The 19,287-nt window shown below is 44.1% G+C and overlaps 1 protein-coding gene across 3 annotated transcripts in view; it reads left to right on the plus strand.

The window, feature by feature from the left end:
• The window catches only part of AFF2 (ALF transcription elongation factor 2), a gene marked incomplete at both ends in the record, with an annotated part of 497,311 nt that overhangs the window by 282,914 nt on the left and 195,110 nt on the right, over positions 1–19,287 (plus strand). For all 3 annotated transcript variants that reach the window (XM_079727720.1, XM_079727719.1, XM_079727721.1), the window contains one exon: positions 13,454–13,498. In XM_079727720.1, the coding sequence (XP_079583846.1) occupies positions 13,454–13,498 (45 nt within the window). The remainder of the gene's footprint in view (positions 1–13,453; positions 13,499–19,287) is intronic.

A 19,287-nucleotide genomic window follows, 5' to 3' on the forward strand; every position in this document is an offset into this window, starting at 1 on the left:
GTAGCACCCTGATAAGGTGTCTTGCTTTCCTTTTGAGCACATATTGTAAAACAAAGACAAAACATTTAGAAATTAATGAAATGCATTTTAGGAGTATACCTAAGTGCTCAGCTAGATAATTTCAAGATCAGTGTGATCATAATAAATGTTTATTTACAGCCAGCCCTCAGCCCAGAGCCTTTTGGGTACCCAACTAAAGGCACACTAAGTATGTGTAATCACGTCATCTAAATTGGTATATCATTTTAGATGTAAAAAGTCCCTCTTCTTTATGATAATTCATTTGAATGAAGAAAGACCTTCAGACTGATTCTAAAGATCTTCAGATAACACTTTATAGTGTAATATATATCGCTGGGTTTATTCATCTTGTGTTGGTAGCTTTTATAGATTCCAGCTCTATGTCTTCGCTACAAATCTTGTTTTTTGTGCTCATGGCCTCCGTGAGAATAAATGGAAGCTGTGGAGTCTATGAAGGCCACTGGAGGGAATCTCCCAATCTCCTAATATATCAGTGTCTCTTCGTGTCTGTTTCTGATGGGGTCCAACAGCAGGTCAACATCCTTAGGTAAAGAAAGGCTTCCTGAGAGCGAGCAGCAGTCATTGAAACTAAATTAACGAAAGCCAGTGACTGCTGATCTCTTTGACAAGAAGGAATTCTTGCTGCCAACATTTAGAAACCACTGGAAGTGGTCTCCACTGGAAACCAGGTTTTGACTTTCTGCCCTGGGCTGCCAAAAGTATTGTGGTAGAAAATGCGAAAGTAAGTTGAACTTTGAATTATACTTTCAATGACTGTCTAGTGAAATGGATTCACGCTCTGGCACTGCACCTTTGAGGCTTTGGGTTGATTCACATAAGATAAAAATCTATCTGGTCTGACAGTTGAAAAGGTCGCAAGCACACTTGATGTCTGGTGGTCTCAGTACATTCCCAAATCTTGACTAAAAACGGAAGATGTAGGAGCTATTATGGGTTTTTTCAAAATCTTTTCAAACAGAGCCATTCCTACATGCTTTGGCTTCAAGTGTATGGACTTTTAGCCAAGTACCGGTTATATTTTCACTACCATTTAGCGAGAACTTCTAACTTAACGAGAAGCCCTCACATGATTGAGGCACTCTGTCTTTGTGGCCAACTTGTTATTTTTGAGAATGACATCTAATTGTCATAGTGGTCTCCCTAATATGAAAAATGGAGCTGTGCACATTTTAATGTTTCCACTGAAGTCCTAAAGCATGTTGCCTGCTGCCATTTTGAAAATATTTGCCAGGATGGCTTGACATTTTTACTTCTGTAGATCATGCAGGCTCTGTACCTGTGAAATTTATAGCTTTTCATTTTTGATTGGAGACTTCTTTTCATTAGAGATCAGCTGGTGAACACAAGTTCAAGTTTTGAAATTAATTTGCTTTGGACCACAGATTGATAGACTCATTTTAACAGATTGGAGTTGCTTTAGAGACTAGATCCTAGGCCAACCCGTTGGTTTTATAGCTAGAGAAACTGTGATTTGCCCAAAGTCATACAGTGCCATAGTCACTACCTATATGAATCTTTTCTCTTATTCAAAATTAAGGTCAAGTCCCACTTCCTTGCATGATCACTCCAGAGCCGTGGACAGTTTTTTTCATCTGTGACTTCCTATTACAGTTATTGTGAAAGCCATTCATCTGTCTCTTAAAAGTAGTGTCACTACACAGTCTGGGATTTCTAGGAGAGTGCTGATTTGAAATAATCACTTTCGTTCTCCCCATATTAGATAGTCTGGACATTCCCATATTTGGCCATCTAAGTCATGTCATCCCCAAAGTAAAATCCTCCTTCTGTCCATGTGCCTGATTCAGGGATCAGAAAATATGTGCTAACTTGTACTGTCATTACTCATTTTTGGTATATAGGTCCTGTCTACTCTTAAGTAGATGTCCCTTGTGGACATTTATTCTTTATCATCTACTGAATTTCCCATAATGCCTAGTGCACTGTACTGTGCATAGGGGTGCAATGTATATTTTCCATTTGGGACAAGTTTCTTAACGTGAACAGATTTTCCAAGCACCAAGTTTGGAAATACCCCAAGACATTGATCCCGGTCAGGAGTAAGTGTGGTTATTTCCCTGGATGTATTTTATTTGTATCAGTAAGGTGTTGTCATTGTACCTGGAATTATAAGCACCTGCCAGGTGTCTGTTTGTCTTGCTTACTTTCAAAGCTAAGAAATAATCAGTCCCTGGTTTTCATGTGGATGAGAGACAAGCTAGGATCGTTGGTGTCCTGCATACGCTCTTCATGTTAATTGGCGTAAACTGTTAGGTTCCATAAACCATGGGACACCATATATCCTTCCCTCTCTGGTCTTCAGTGTACGAGGCAGTGGGCTCAAGACGCTCCACAGAACGGGCCCACACAATGTCACAGACCCTTTCTTTATGACACGGTGTCAAGGGTCTGTGTTTGCGGAGTGATTTCCTGGAAAAGTGCCATACCCTTCTATGAGCCAAATGTTTCAGAGTGTTCCATAAATGCTGGGCAGAAAGGGTCCTCGGGCCATCTCTCAAGCTAACTGGAGATAGTAAGTAAGGCCCAGGGGAAGTTTAAGAAACAGGAACTTCTTGTGTTTGTTCTATTGATTTTTCTGCCAACAAAAAAGTGTAACAAATTGTGGTGTTTTCAAATAAAAGCATCAGGAATACACTCCAATTTTAGAGAGCGATTTCCTGGGCACACACGCAGGTGCATTTGGGGGAGGGCTGGATGAAGCAGGAGATAGGTAACCGTGCCAGGTCGGTAAGGGCCAGGGTCGTGAAGCATTATTTATAATCGAACAAAGTGGTAATTTTGCAAACTCTCCATTCTCACATATGACATCCTCTTCATGGTAATCAAACTATTACTCTGACACGGTTTCCTTATCAGGAAACCAGTCTGTGATTGTGACCTGAAAATGAAGGTTGTCTTTCAACTCATTTGAATTGCAAACAGGAGAGACAACCTATAGCTACTGTGGCATATTTTTTAAGCAAAACCAGGCACCTACATTGACCTCCTATTTACATTCCTTTGAGAAGAAAAAAAATCACATAAAAGCTAGCAAGAAACACATTTCACAGCAGGCAAATTAATTGGTTTTACAGTATTTGAATGGAGGGTTTGTCAAATAAAACATGCCGTGACAGTTAACAGTGTCATTTAGAGCCAGAAAATTATTGGCTTATTTGTTATTGGATAAAAGGAAGGCAAACATTTTGTATTAGGAAGTTTTAATGTGTTTAAAATCCTCATTAGGGATTAATGGACATGCTTGCTTAGCATAGCGCCTCATTAATTTGAGGCTAAACAGTTACTTCTGTGTTTCAATCTCAGTGTTGTTTCTTAACATTTTTTTTTACTTCTCTTTAATTAGATCTTGCAGTTGAGTTTGGTCTCTCCACCATTGGAGATGTAGAATTAATTAATGAGATTTATAAATCTAATGGAAGGGAGTTATTCTTAGCTATCGTTTCATTTTAGTGAGCAGTTAAACCACATGTAAGTGGGCGCAGATCTGAGAGATTCCAGAAGTCTAGAAAAAATGTGAACTTCCCTGAATATATTTAGTAGTGTCACTTGGCATTAATAGATAAAAGTGTTTTAATTAGAGTTATAAATAATAGGGAAGCTGGTGAGGATTCACTTCCCGTGCACAGGGCTTGTTCTCTCAGATCATCACCGTCAGAGAAGAGCAACTGTAGGTCTCTTTCTGTGGCATCACGGTGTCAACCACTGGCAATTAAGACAATCCTAAGTGCAGGATTTAGAGAGTCAAGAAGGCGCCAAGTTCGTTAGAGGTTAGTCTGAAGAGGAGACACTTTCTATCAAGTGTATTCTGTTGTCACTTTTTTATTGAGGACATGTATGGGTACAATTTGTAAAGTCTATTCCACTGACGTTGCTTTAGGGAAAATGTAGCTATAGAGCAAAATCAAACTGAAATCTGGGTTTCTTGTTTTAAAGCAGACATTTAAATCATTAGCTATGTATTTAGAAGAAGACGGAAGGAGTTTCTTTAGGGTGAGGGATTGCAAATGTCAAGGGAAGACCTTTCCTCTCTGAAAGATTTTCAGAACATAGGAGCCAAAGATACATATTTAAAAGGTTATTTTCTAAATGGGGTTACAGCACGTAATGTAAGACCCCATCATATGCCTGTGGTAGTGTCTTCAGAAGCTACCGGAAAAATCTGAACTCCCACTTCGTTTTTGTCCCCCTGGTGAGGAAGTCTTGTATCTTTAGAAACCATAAATGCTTAGAAGAAGTTGTCAATCCAAGATGTATTATAAAAGATAATCGTATTTTAAAATGTCTCCTGCTACCATAGTAGATGTGTAAAACTTTTCTTAAGGACAAAATAGTTAAGTGATTAAAAACAGCTCTTCTTTAAACAATTTGGAAACTCCTTCCAGTGCTCTGTAGGAATGATCTCTCTCAGGAGGATATGGGTTAATGGAGCTCTCTACTTCCCGAGGGACAAAGTTGAATTCATTTAGCCCCCAGAGACGCGTCCTCAGGCCCCGCGCTTCACTTCATCCGGACTTGTGGGTAATGTGAGTAGATTCACCACTGTGGGATCCCAGCAAATCATTACTTGTGCTCCTGGGCGCTCTGCTTGTTCCATTCAGAATGAAGTCCCTTATAGATTAGAGCAGTTGGAGAACTGTGAGCTGTGGTTAATTAGCTAATCAGTGTTGGAAAGTGCAGTAGCTAATAGTGGGGGGCAGAGTGCCACCTCCTTCTAAATCGCCAGAGGCTACTTGGCCTCCGATTGTCTCCTTTCCCCTACCTCCTCCTTCCTTTATCTCCACACTGCGGGCGTAGACAGCATCTCCTTCAGTGTTTCACACGGTAGCTCGCTCTTTCTCGCCCTTAAATATTGCCAGAGAGTTCTATTATACTTTCCTAGCCTGCCCCTGTTCCTGTTCTCCAACAGAACCTTTTCCACCTTTCCTTTCTCTGCATGTTTTCAATAACCAGCCCCGTTCTCCACGGATGACCTTGCCACATACTTCATAGAGAAAAATAGATACAATCGGACAAGTACCCCCTCATCTTCTCGTCTTTAATTTCTCCAACCCAATTGCTTATGTACCTCAGGCACTCTGCCTTCCCTCCGTTACAATGGAAGAAGTGTCCAGAAGGGTCCACGCTCCTCTTTCAGGCCAGCCTCTCCAATTGTGTCCTAATCTGTTCGCTCCTGCTCAAGGACTTTGCTTTTACAATCATCCATTTTTTCTTTTGCGATACGTTTTTTCCCCTCTCCACTGAGTTATACCCATTGGTATATAAATATGCCTTAGTACCATCCCTCTTAAAATACAAAGAAAAACCTCGACACCGCATCACCACATCCTAGCACCCCAACTCTCTGCTCCCTGTCACAGCGGGAATTGTTTATTCCCTCCTGCATCCGCCCCTCCCACTCTCTCCTCAGCACACTCCGGTGAGGTGAGGTTCACATCCACAGCATGCCGCTGAGACAGCTCTGTCCAAGGTGGCCGATGGCCCAGATGGCCTAGGATCAAGCCGAACCCAACCGATTCTGCATCCTTATCTTACTGAATGGCTGCTTTCTCCTTGAAACACTTTCTTCTCTGGGTTTCTGGGACACCATGCATGCCTGATTTTCCTCCTGTCCCCCTAGCCACTCCTAAGGATTCAGGGGTGGCTTTAGAATACATGATGTGTGATACATCATATACCATGCTATCTGGAATGTGGACTCCTCACAGAAGAAACTGTAAATGGTGTTTTGGTTCAGTTTCATCTTAGGATGACTAAGGTGTGAAATTAGTTTTATAGCTGAGGCCTATAGTACATGTCTGCTACATGTTGTATATGAGTTGCCTGCTTCCTCATGTTTTCTTTCTATTGAAGCCTAGTTGATTTACAGTGTTGTGTTAATTTCTGCTGTACAGCAAAGTGATTTGGTCATACATATCAATACATTCTTTCTTAATATATATTCTTTTCCATTATGGTTTATCATAGGATATTGAATATAGTTCTCCATGAAATAACTCTTTTCCTCATGTTTGTATTAGTTAGTACAAAAATCAGTTTGCGTTTCCCATGCATTTCAAAACCATCCGCAGAAGAAGAGGAAATGTACCCGGGATTTGACAGTTAGCATCAGTGAGAAAATGGTCCATGTGTAGGAGGTAGAGAATTGAAGTTGAGATGTGGATACTACATATTGACCTGCACACAAGATAGCCATTAATGTTAATGGGAGTGCAGTAAGTAGGGATTTCGTGGAATGAAGACTTTAATCTTAAATGGTCCTTGGTTTCTGTGCTAGGACTTGGATGGGACAGAAGTGGGTATCCTGTGGGCCCTGAGGAGTCGTAGGCATGCCTAGGAATTTCAAAAGTCAGGGACCGTGGCTGGAAGGTCTCTGGGTTGTAGGGCAGACATGGAGAGCAGACAGGAGGCTGAGAAGAGCACAGGCAGGAAGGGGCAAGCAAGTTGGGTCGGAGTCTGTGAGGCCGGCAAAGTGAAGGAGGAGGATGCGGCTTGAATGAAAGCAGTGGGATTAAGGCATCTGGGCGAGAAGCCTGGAGAATGTGGGAGGAGGGGCTCTGGCCCTGGGGAGCCTCGCCGGCAGAGGAGGCGCAGCTTGGGTGACCAGAGGCGGGGCGTCCTGGGGGAATGTGGGTCAGGCAGCCAGCCTCTTCCAGAAGCGCTCTTGGTTTCTTAGGGTAATCTTTCTAGATGTGTACCTTACTTTTCTTTAAGACTTTCACCCTCCCCCCCCCCGTTTATAGCTCACTCTTCTACAGAAACTAGTTATTAGACCAAATAAATGAACAGTGAGCTAATGGCTATTCAGAGCCCACTGAATTAAGTACTCTTCACTTCAAATTCCATCTGCCATTAGGTCCTCTCCGCTGATGATGGGCCTTTCTGCATATGCATTCCGCCATTGCCCATACCTAATGTAATCAGCAGAGAGCTGTCCCCATAATGAATCACATCGCCCACACTTCCCCTTCAGCCCCCCTTCGCTCTCTGTTGTCTTACCCCCTCAAGTCCCATCTCCAGCCTCCTTTGTCACCTTCAGTGAGAGCTACCAGATGGAGCCGCAGCCTGAGACTCCTTATGCACTGGGCCCCTGAATAGGATTTCATAATTAGCGACATTCACAAGATGTCATGGGGGCCAATTTCCAAGGCGACTAAACTACGTACTCAGTGCTTCCAAGGTTCAGGGTGCTGACAACTTTCCAAGAGGCTTAGAGGGAACTTAGAATAAAAGGTGCTGATGGAGACTTCAGATGCACCCACTGCCAGGCTAAGGTACTTTTATATGACTCACTTCGTCTCGACCTCACGACAATCCCCGAAGTGGAATTTTATTCCCCTTATACAGATAGAGAAACAGAGGCTCAGAGAAGTTCAAGTGTCTTGCCCAAGTTCACAAAGCAAGTTAAGTATCAGAGCTGGGATTAAAATCCAAGCCTCTCCAGCTTCAAAGCCCCTCTTTCCCCTACCCCTTTATGCCCCCAGAAAACACAGTAAATTATCTCACTGATTTGCTCAAATAAATAAAATGTGATCGCTGAGTCTTCCTTTTTAGTTTTAGTTCCACGTAAGCTTCTAGACACAGGGTCACTTTCTGTACCTGGCTTAAAATGGCAAGTGGTATATTCCTTTGATCTTCATGCTCTACTTTTAAAAAAATTATTTATTTTATTTATTTATTTTTGGCTGTGTTGGGTCTCCGTTGCTGCGCACAGGCTTTCTCTGGTTGCAGTGAGCGGGGACTATCATGCTCTACTTTTTATTGCTTCTTTTCTTAGAGTGAATGGTGAATATTAGCTTGTTTTACATGGGGAATTTTGACCATGTGACACCCTTAAAAGTTAGCCGGAAGCAGTATTTTAAATACCAACTCCTTGGACACCCAGGACTTTTGCTGTATTAAAATGAAATGGGAAGTTGAGCTGGTTGGCTGTACCATGTAACTGTTGTGAAATCTTCTTTGTTTTGATTAAAGTTTTATCACCTGAGGATTTCTGTCTGCAGTTTATGTTAACTGTTCCCATTTAACCGTAGACTCATGAACACAAACTAGAATAGGGACAGGTTAAGGTGAGGCAGGAAGCAAGGGACAGAAAGATCTTAACCTGAACTTGGTTTGTCCTTTTCCAAGTTGGAAAACGGGGACTCCCTGCATGGGGAGGGGAAATAAAGAGATCTCAAAGCGAGTGCGAATAGGAACTTCAGAGGCTGCTGCCCCTTGTTTGGACAAATGACCGTTGATGGGAATTAAACATTTTAAAAAGCCAGAAAACTCATTTGCTACTAGAATATCATAACCTGAGTTTTCATTTTGTTAGTAATGCCGTGTCAGGGGATCTCTGTCTCGTCAGTCAGTCATGGGGATGAATGGGGCAATTTGTTAATGAAAATACAAATGGAATTAGTTCGGAAGCTGCCAGCAGTGTCAGTCGTGGATATTGTTTCACTGGGCCAGTAGCATGGATTTTGGTGTTAGTGATGTGTCACTCAGTGTCACTTGCACTTGTTAGGAGAATCCAAGCGTTCACTGGCAATTAAACTTGCAATTTGTGAATTTTACTGGGCGAAGTCTTTGTCAAGGTGAAACATGCCTAGAATAGTGGACTTAGATGGCCAGGTTTTGTGGGAAAACTTCAGGGTGATTTTAGAAAACAAAATGACCTCTTTTCCCTCGCAATCACTTAGTAAAAATGTACTCAGAGACACGCATCTCGCTGTACTGGGTTAACCATGTGATGATCATGATTCTTTTAATGTTTTACATGAATCTTTGTGTTTTCTATCATTGTCTCTCAATGCCACAATCAGGGTATTTTTGATATCCTGTATTATTACCCTAATCGCCAAGAAGTATGCTCCAAACTGATTAATTCCAGAATGATTAAAACATCCTATGCAATTCATTTATTGTTGCTGCAGTTAATTGAATATTTGCTGATTTAAAGGTACCCTGATTATTTCCTAAGATATGTCTATATCACCAGGCAGATGATCTGCGCGTGGTCCCCGTGTGGCTACATGGGGTGGCAGCCTGCACTGTCACACGCCGAGAGGGTAGGCACTTGGGAGGGCTCTCTGTCAACTCAGCACCTGCCCGTTGGGCGCCTGCCTTCCCTGGCCCTTAGAGGACCCCGTCCGTGCCCAGCCCGAGAGGGTTGTCTGGGGCCAGGAGTGAGAGCACAGCCTCCCTGGGCGGCGTGCAGCTCGCTTTCTGCTCCCGGAGGAGGGGGCGGAGAGGGGGATGCACGAGATCGCCGGCTCTGAGTGGCTAACTTGCGCTTTGTGGACTCTCTGAATACTCAAGAGTGCATTGAAAGGGAGGCGAAGGTGGCTCCGGAATTAAGCGGCAGCTTGGCAACTCGTCAGGCGGCAGTTCTAATCCCAGTGTCACCACTAGTTCTCCTCCTGTCTCCTGTCACACCTGTCCGAGTGACTCCTCCACAGTTCCTGGGAGAGGACGGGGCTGTGAGAGACAGACTGACAGACAGACAGACAGAGCAACCAGGCAGCGGGGGCTGAGCCCCAGCCTGAGCCCGGCTTCTGTCCAGAGCGCAGAGTGAGTGACCTGGGTGCCGTTCCTCAGGGGGCTCTGAGCCTGAAGTGGCCTCAGGTGGCCCCGGCACTGCTCGGCCATGTCAGATCCTTGGCCTCTCACCCCCTTATGGGGAGAGGACTGCGATGGGGACCTCGGCGGCTGGGACCTCCTGTCGGACATGGCTCTGTCCGTGAACCCGGTAGGTACCCCTGACACCCAAGTCAGACCTCCTGTTCCGTATTGTCTGTTTCCCCTGTAAATGTTTGTCTTCCCCAATTTGCGTGGAGTCTCGAAGGCAGAAAGTATGTTGTCTTCGGTGTCTTTAAATCCTCCCCTTGGCACCATCCTGAGCACAGTGTGAGCTCAATCAGGATTTGTTGCCTAAAGAAGTCAATGGGACAACTGATGAATAGGCGGACGGGCGAATGAATGCGATCCTATTACCCTTGTCACCACCTTACAATGTATGTCCCAGTGGGTCTCAATTGTTTGTTTTCCCGTCCCATCTAGACGTTTAACTCCGAGAGAAAAGAGGCCAAGTCTGATGGTTCTTTGTGTCACCGACTCCCCTCGCCCAGCACTGTTCTAGGCACAGAGGAGATGCTCGCTGGTTAATTCAAAAGCACTTGCAGGGGGGGGCGGGAAAACCACTTGCGGCTCAAATGAGTTGTCTTGCGGTGAAAAGAGCAGCGGGGCAGGGCTAGATGACTTTGCGGGACTGGTGACTCCATGTCAATGCTGGATTCCAGTATTTTCTTAAAAAGAAAAAAAAAATCTGAACGCTCGGTATGGATGCATATTTATTTGACTGTCCGTGTCGGCAGAGTTCTTCCCCAGAGTCCACAACTCTTTCTATTTTGACAGCATTTCCCCATAAGGAAACGGATATTTATAATACCAGGTGTAGAGATGATATTTGCGGTTGGCAAGAGTGAGTCAGATCTTACCTTGTGCAGACGAGAAGACTGGCCTTCGTAATAAAGCAGTGAGGAGACCAGCAGGGCAGGGGCTAATAACCCAACACACCATGAGGGGCTTTGCGGGTTACAAAGCGCGTTCACATACCTTATTTCATTTGCTGCTCACAGAAACCCTTGTGAGCTTTGAAAGGAGCAGGTATTACTATTATCGTCCTTTTATTTTACTCGATTTTATTTTATAGTTGGGCAAACTGGAACTCAGAGGGGTAAGGTTGTGAAGTCCTTTTTCCAAGGGGTAGGATCAGCCTCCCACCCAACTCTTGAGACTCATAGGCAAATGTTCTCGCTGTGTCTGCACGTGGCTGATGCTTTTTTCCCACTTTTATTTCAAAATTAACATTTGTGTGTTTGTGTGGCAAAGGGAAAACAAAGACCTTTTCGTGAGAGTTGGGCAGCCCAACAGATACAATGCGACAAGCACGCTGAAGATTTAAGTCTCGGCTGTAATCATTTTGACCTTTGTGTTTGGGGAAGGTGTATGTTAGAAGTCCAACAACTGTCTTGGAAAATACGGTTGCTAGAGCCTTGAGCAATGGAATGAGATTTTTAAAAAATTTTATTTAGTTAGTTAGTTTTGGCTGCGTTGGGGCTTCGTTGCCGCATGCGGGCTTTCTCTAGTTGCAGCGAGCGGGGGCTGCTCTTCATTGTGGTGGCTTCTCTTGTTGCGGAGCACGGGCTCTAGGCACGCAGGCTTCAGTAGTTGTGGCACAGGAGCTCAGTAGTTGTGGCTCGCGGGGTTAGTTGCTCTGTGGCATGTGGGATCTTTCTGGATCAGGGCTCGAACCTGTGTCCCCTGCATTGGCAGGCAGATTCTTAACCACTGCGGCACCAGGGAAGTCCTTGGAATGAGACTTTATTTGCTGTTAAGAATAATCAGTTGAGTTCTGTAATCTTGTAATATGTTAGACCAGCCTCTCCTAGTGTATATTCTACAAACACCCATTCTATAGAATGGCGATCATTGTTCATTGGGAAAAAAAAAAAAAAACATGAAAACTAAAAATCCAACAATCAATAGTCAAGAAAGTTGGGAACATGCTGCTTTAAACCAATTACATAGGTGTCTCAGAGCCTTTAAGTTGCATCATGGGTTGCCAAGAGGAGGATGGATGGCAGCATTTCCCATACTTTTTTGCACACGGAACCTTTCATTTTGCAGGACTGGTGTCCATGGGATGTTCTGCTTTACAGTATTTACCATGGTAACAGTCATCCATTACCTATGTGATTCTTCACACCCGCCTTCTTCCTGAGTCTACAAACTCCATGAGGGAGGAAACTGTGTCTCCTTTTGCTTCTTTCCATTGTGTCTTTGCCGACCACAAGCCTGGTGGCACAGTCCCTGGCCCTCAAAGAATATTTGTTGAATGAATGAATGAATGACCTCTGCTAGACCAAACCACGTGTGGTTCCCTGTCAGGAGCCTGTATTTAAGGTTCTTTACCACGTCTGCCCAGGCAATTTGTCAGCCTTTCCTTCTACTGTTCTTTCCGCTCAGTATTAGAGTATTCGTGTTCTTGGAAGGGTGACTGTATAATTTGTCGTCCGAATCAGGACATTTTTGAGGGTGAAAAGGGACACTGTCATAATGACAGCAGAATAACATGTGTACACTGGAACCACACTGGATAACCCAGGCTGGATGGCCCCCTCATTGTTGTTGACTCTCTAATCCCCACTAGGGTTTTTATGCTGCTTGGAGCAGGGACTTTTACATGGAGTAGGTAGTCAAGGTAGTCAATAAATATTGGCTGAAATTAATGTATGTACAGTAGTGACTGTTATGCTCATTTAAGATTTACTGATGATTGTAACATGTATTTTTTAAGATTGAGGGAAACTGGGGCCATATTCTCTTCCCCGTTTCCTCAAATATAGCTGTGTTTATACCTTAATCTATCAGAGTAACTAGGGGATTAGGACTTAATTGCCCTTGCGAGAGGCCTGGAACCTATAGCCTCTGTAGCAGTACTTTCTTTACAGGACGGGCCTTTTACCTCCCAAGGCAGTGAGTGAAAGAGACCAAATGGTCTCCCTACTGGGACTGGAGGGAAATGGAGGTGATCAAATTGCTACTGTGGAGCAGGTGAAGGTGTGAAGGAGAGAGTTCGGAAGGTTTGGGGGATGCCCGTACCTGCACAGGTGACATCACACCTGGTAGACTTTCCTCCAGCTGGTGGTCCCACCCTCAGGTCCCTCATGAAGCACAGCTTTACAGCTGGTGTTTCACTTTGGCATTTGGCTTCTTGCTTTCACTGACTATGGAGCTCCTGAAGAAAAGGGCATGTGCCAGATGCAGAGTCAGTACTCAGTACAGTTCTGCTAGTTGCTTGAATTGTGATTGATTAGGAAGGTGTCACACTGAGGAAAAAAGCTCAGGGCATTCACCTTGTATATTTGTGAGATTCTCTCTGTAGGCATCTGATCAGACTCCTGAGTTAAAAGGGGACTTCAATTAATCACAGAAGTGTTTCATATAGGGGTCCTCTTTTACAAATCTGTGATTATGAATAACATGGTAAAGTACGTCAGTGAGTGGAAGAGGCCTCAAAGATCAGGAAGGCGAGCCCCTTCTTTGGATGGATGAACAAAGTGAAGCTCGGGGGACAGGGGAGGATGGCTCCGTGTCCCAGAGCAAATCAGTGACAGAGCCAGGGCCTCTCTGCATCTTGTACTGTGGTCTTACTGCTTCAGTAAAAGAAAACAAAATTGGCCATTTGCAGATATTTACTGCTTTGTATTTAATAGGGGAAAAAACCCACATGTATAGCTATACTTACTTCCTTTACAATTTTTCCTACAGGGTAAATTATTATACAATATGCTTTTCTGAGAATAACTAGATTATGGTTAATTTTCTTTTTTTGTTTATTTTGTTTTAGGTGAGCCTTCCCAGTGACCCAAGCTGTGTTGAAGAAATCTTGCGGGTGAGTTTAAACCTTTATCTCTCTGCCTTTTAATCATGAAGCAGTCAATCTGCTTAAGCTGTTTAAAGTCATTCCTCTTCTGTTTCCGGGAGTGTCTCATTTCTTACCTCGTCTTCTTCCTCACTAATCAAGCTAGTCTCCTGATCTCACCAAGCTTCTGTCGCCTTCTCGCATCCTTCTGAGTCTTTCTTTCCTGGGCTGAACAGAGACTCACCACCTCCTTTAGGAAACGTTTCCTGTTCAAGCATCCTACCTGCAATCTTTGCCTTTCTGTTCTCTGGGATCTCAGGTCAGCCTCATTGCTGCCTCCTGCTACGTTGCTGATGGGACATGGTCATGGAGATTGTGGCCTATAACAAGGGGATGAGAAGTGGCAGGGTGGAGGGGAGGAGATGAGGAGAGACTTGGGAATGATGGCAAGTTGTGGGAGATGGTACTAATGGGGGTGAACTGGTGCATGAGAATGGCGCGGAGACAGCACAGAGCTACAAAAGGTGGCAATGACCTCTCCCAAAGTACACGATTAAACCAAAAGGAGAAACCAAAGCCAAGGCAGAGAAATGTATCTCCCATCTCCGCCTGTTGGCATCCTAAGGTGTTGCGGTATATGAAGAATAGGAGTCATGGGAGTGAGTTCTCTCTCCACCATTTGTCACTTCTGTAATTTGGACAGATAACTTCATCTTTCTGAATCTCCCTTCCTTGTCTGTAAAAGAGGACAATAATGCCCGTCCTAATTCCCTTATAAGCTGCCGAGCGGTATATAAATGCTATTTACTATGAGAAATGATCAGTGGGGCCAGGAGAAAAACATGCTGGCTTTCCACTGGGGAAAGAAATCCATCTCTGTGCCAGGGAAGATTCTTCATCCCCTTTCCTCACCTCCCCAAGTCACCTCAACTTCCCCGACACTCTCCCTGGTAAGTGTTGGAAGCAAACCCTGTGAAAATGCAGCCAAAGGAATAAAAAGGAGTAGAAACCTGTTTACCATCGAGCTGACCGGGCACGTGATTTCCCCCACTGTGGATATTCGTGCACCTTTTTCAGCCCAAGAACATTGTTACTGACTGTTAAAGAGATCTGAGTTAGGGGAGTACTGGTTACCTTGGTAAGAGTCCAGGAACCCCTCCACCATCTCTCCCTGGGATCCAAGGGCCGGGGGTGGGGGGTGGGGAGTGTGGGTGGCCGCCATGAAATCCACAACGTGATGCACCCTCGGAACCCAGCCGCTTGCTCCCTGCATCTTGCATCGGGTGGAGACGGTGCAGATGCACCAAATACACCAAATACTGTGAGGGTCTTGGCCACCTGCCTTTGAAAGAAAGGCGATGCTGAAAGAAACCTCTTCCTCTAGTCCCCACAGTAGTCTGGCTTTTCCAAATGAAGTCAGTGGTCTTTTCTGAACCCCAAAGGAATGCCAGACCCGTTTCAGAATCACCACCTCATTTGTGACAGTTGGAATTCTCCACTTCAGAGCAGCCTGGCCCTGGAGCCTAGGTGGCCCACACAGTGACCGAGCGAGGGGAGCCGGCTGGACACCTGGCAGAGGCTGGCGACTCCAGGCTGCTGGAGAAGCCACTTAGAGAAACAACAGAATGTCACTTAAACACAGAAAGAAAAGGAGTAGTTGCCTTAATAAGCTCGTAAAAGGTAGCTCCCTTTGAGAAAGTAACAAAAGTCTTTCTGTTGTTCTTGAAAGAGAATCTAGGGGAATGGGCTTTTTTTTTTTTTTCTTTTGAAGGGCTATACATTGTATAGAATTCTGGGTTTTTTGTTTTGTTTTGTTTTCTCGACAATACCATTAATGAGTGGGCTTTCCTTTATTGAAGAGTGACATGTTTCAGTCTCCATGCTTGGCATAAAAATCAGTTTTCTGAAGTCTATGCCTCAGATTTTATGACTACTTCTTAAAATTTGATAGACCGCATTACACGGCACATCAGAGTGCTTGCTAGACATTTGTGTTATGGCCCGTTCCCGTTCCCGTTTGTTTGAGGGCCTTGAAGCCCTGCAGACGATCCCACAGTAAGTCTGTGGATCACCTTGCTCCCCATCTGCCTCCTTCTTGAGGGGGCGGAGGGGGGAGATACCTTTCCTCTTTCTCTCCTCCTCTCTCTGACCCCCTCAGTGCTTTTCCAACTAAGCAGAGCCCAGAGCAAGGTCATCTTCTCTCCCTCACTGGAGGGGACTCTGCAGAGGAAGGTGCTCTGGCCCAGGGGTGGGAAAAGCTGGCCGCCAGTTAGTCCTGACGTTCCATCACTTCCTAGCTGTGTGGCTTTTCGATTTCCTCGTCTGGAGAACAGGGGGTCATTCTACACCCTTGCATCTCCCTCCTCCGCCGTGAACGAGCCTGTAATGTGTACACACCGCTGGCATGTGTAACGGGGAGAGAGCTCCGTCTGTCGGCTCGCCCAACTTTCCCACCTCCCCGAGTCCCCCTTTTTTCCCTCTACAGCCCAGCAGGCAAAGCCACTTCATCATACATTGGTACAGACGAAGTAGGACACGACTGGCCTCTCCCCGCTCTCAGCCCCTCAGTCCCCAGGCGTTGGAAGTACTTTGGCCTAACGCACTGGATTTGGGCCCCCTTTTCAAAACGCTGGTCAAGTTCAAACCAGTTGGCTTCCTTCGAAAGTTCCTCTCACCATTTTTCCCCTTCAGACCCACTTCTCTTTCCACACACTCCTGGTTCTCATTCTACCCGGGAGCTCACCTTGTCTGGTCTTCCGGGGCTGACTTGACCTGATATGACGAACGTATGTCCCTCTAGCACGTGACTGCCTTTCAGCGTACTTGAACCTCATTATCTTCTTTTGATCATAGGAACCATGGGAATCCCTTATTATGGGCTTGGCCAAAAAGTTCGCTCGGGTTCTCCAGAAGATGAGCTTTTTGGCCAACTCAGTGTTTCAGCAAATCGGGGCCCAGAGAGGTTATACGTGACCTGCCACCCTGGGTGAGGCTTGTATATGGCAGAGGCACAAGGAGAGTCTGGTCTTCGCTTTGCACTACACCTGTCAACCACCCTGTCACAAACCTACAGTGAAAATCTCTGGATTCAAAAAAAATTGCCTCAGAGGCTTGGCAGACTTACTTCTAGCAACTCTAACTGGGAATACCAGCAAACCAACACAATTTGAGCCGGTCTTAGTTAGGAATTAATTCTTTCTTCCGGACATCTTGAATATTTTAAAATCTCATTTCAAATAATAAAATAATAACAATAACAAATTACGGCTACTAATAAAAAAATAATAGTAGTGATGTGCCACTTTATGCAGGCAGAGTACATTATGTCATTTACTTTTCACAACAGAACTAAAAGATTTTATTATTAGTTACTAGTTACGGAAACCCAGAGAGGTTGAGTAATTCGCCCTCAGGGCAAACAACCGGCTCTAACGATCCTCATGCTGCGCCCTCCTTCTGTTCTCTGTTCCTGTTGGCTTACCTGAATCCATCCTTATTTCACAAGCTCCGATCTCTTTTATGATTAACATTACAATGGCATCAACCAACAGTTCACTTCAGCTTCTGTTGTTTCCTTAATTCGTACACACTCAGTTATGCCAAAATAATTCCACGTAGTTTTTCCAACAAACCAGAATTCATCAGCCCATGACACCTTTCCTGGCACCTGCCCTTCTTCCACAAAACAAGCTGTGGAAATTCAGATGGCATTGCTCCTTGTCAAGTATATTATTGCTTATTATAAATTTTACAGATCAGAAACTTAAAGGCAGCAATCTGTGCAGCGCAGCCCAGCCTGTGTACCTGTTTCCATCAGCATGCCATTTTCTCTTTAGACTCAAGCTACCCTCGAGTACAAACAGAAATGAAAAATAATAATAACTCTGGCCCTAGTGATGGCGTTCTGCAGTTACAATTCATCTGTCATATGAGGATTCCTAAGCTGCTCATATGTAATAATCTGGGCCGCAGTGGCGGCTTCTTTTCTAGCTCCGCAGGGTTTTATGGGTCCTAGAGTAATCATTTCTGGAAGAGTTAAGCCAAGGAGAGCAGTCTGCACTAAATGCTACTAGCTGAGGATGGATGTTCAATGATTATTTCTTCTGCAGTGGTATGATTTATTTGTTCTTAGCAAGAATTGACTTAAAAATATCAACAAACTATCAATTAAATCCTTTCTAGAGTCACAAATGCAGATACAGCACTTCTCTTAGATTTGACGCCGAACAGATTGTGTTTCCTAGCTAAGTACCTTCCGTAGTTGATAATTTCATAAGCAAACATCTGTATGGGTAATTCACTGTTTATGAGGGATGCTGAATTTGCTAGCTAGGATTTAGGGAACTTGATTTGATAACCTATCGTCTTACAGATTTCTCCCTGCCATATGGATCAGGTTTATAAACACCGGCATGGGCACCTCTTTTGATTGCAGCGTGATCTGTGTTTACAGCATTCTAAATTATGGCAATTCTGCTTATTAGGTCTATGTTTAAGTGCACAGTTTTAGTGTGGAAAGAACTTACCAAATAATTAGAGGATGACCAGGTACAGTACTTGCTAGTTTTTACTTTTAAAGGGGAAATGAATGAAAAAGCCCATCTTAAGAGTGAGAGAAAAAAAAATGGATTGGGGGGCTTCCCTGGTGGCGCAGTGGTTAAGAGTCCGCCTGCCGATGCAGGGGACACGGGTTCGTGCCCCGGTCCGGGAAGATCCCACATGCTGCGGAGTGGCTGGGCCCGTGAGCCATGGCCGCTGAGCCTGCGGTCCGCAATGGGAGAGGCCACAACAGTGAGAGGCCCACATACCGCAAAAAAAAAAAGAAAGAATAAAAAAAAAAAAAAGGATTGGGGAGCAAAATTGATCAGACAATTACGTCTGAAAGGAATTTTGATTATATTATCATAACTATGCAGCATAATCAAGCACCTTTCAGTAGAATTTCTTTGATAAATTTAACCAATAATTAGGCAATTGATTTTATATCCTGTCAAATTAATGTATAAATAATGTTCAAATTGGAATCATGCAAACGATTTTCTACATAGCCGTCTTAAATACTAATCCTCCCAGGATGATTCAGAAAGCATCTATCCTATTCTGGTGTGGACTTTGAAAATTATAGTTTCTTGAAATAGTAATATAGTGTTCCATCCAAGAAAGACAACAACTGCTAAATATAATTTAGACTATAATTAACATTAACACTGATGGAGTCAAATAAACGGACTAACTAATGATTGCACCCTCTGCTATTCTGATGACTAGTTCCTACCTAATGACACTGGGAAATATGTAAATTTGCCAGCAGGTGAAAATGCCCTTGACTGGGTAAATTATGTGGAGTATTACCTTTTCTGAAGCTAACTCAAAGCACTAATGGACTTAATACATAGCATGCATGTGTGAGGTGAGCTATTCATGGAACCAAATTAGCCCATAAGAGATATTACCCATTATTCGCCTCCCAGTAATCACTTCCTCTTTTCTCACACACAAACCAACCCAGAAGAAAGATGCTAAATTTAATTATAACAACTATTATGTGAACAATGTAGGTAAGCCATCCAGTGGGCTTCCAAATGCACTTAGAGCCTGTAAAGCAGTTTAAATATTTTCATGTGGAATCTGGGGGTTTGCAGCTAGTGTATGATGTGAATTTTAAATGATTATCCAGACGTCATTGGGTCAATGAGTAACGTGGGTAATGAGGTGACTGGCCCAGTGAATCATGGGAACCTGTCAAACCTGGGACATGTCAGAGAAGAGATGATGTCAAATACCAGTAACTTAGCAACTCAGCATTTAGCTGTCCAGGG

This window comes from Hyperoodon ampullatus (genome assembly GCF_949752795.1).
Source record: "Hyperoodon ampullatus genome assembly, chromosome: X".
Lineage (NCBI taxonomy): Eukaryota > Metazoa > Chordata > Mammalia > Artiodactyla > Ziphiidae > Hyperoodon > Hyperoodon ampullatus.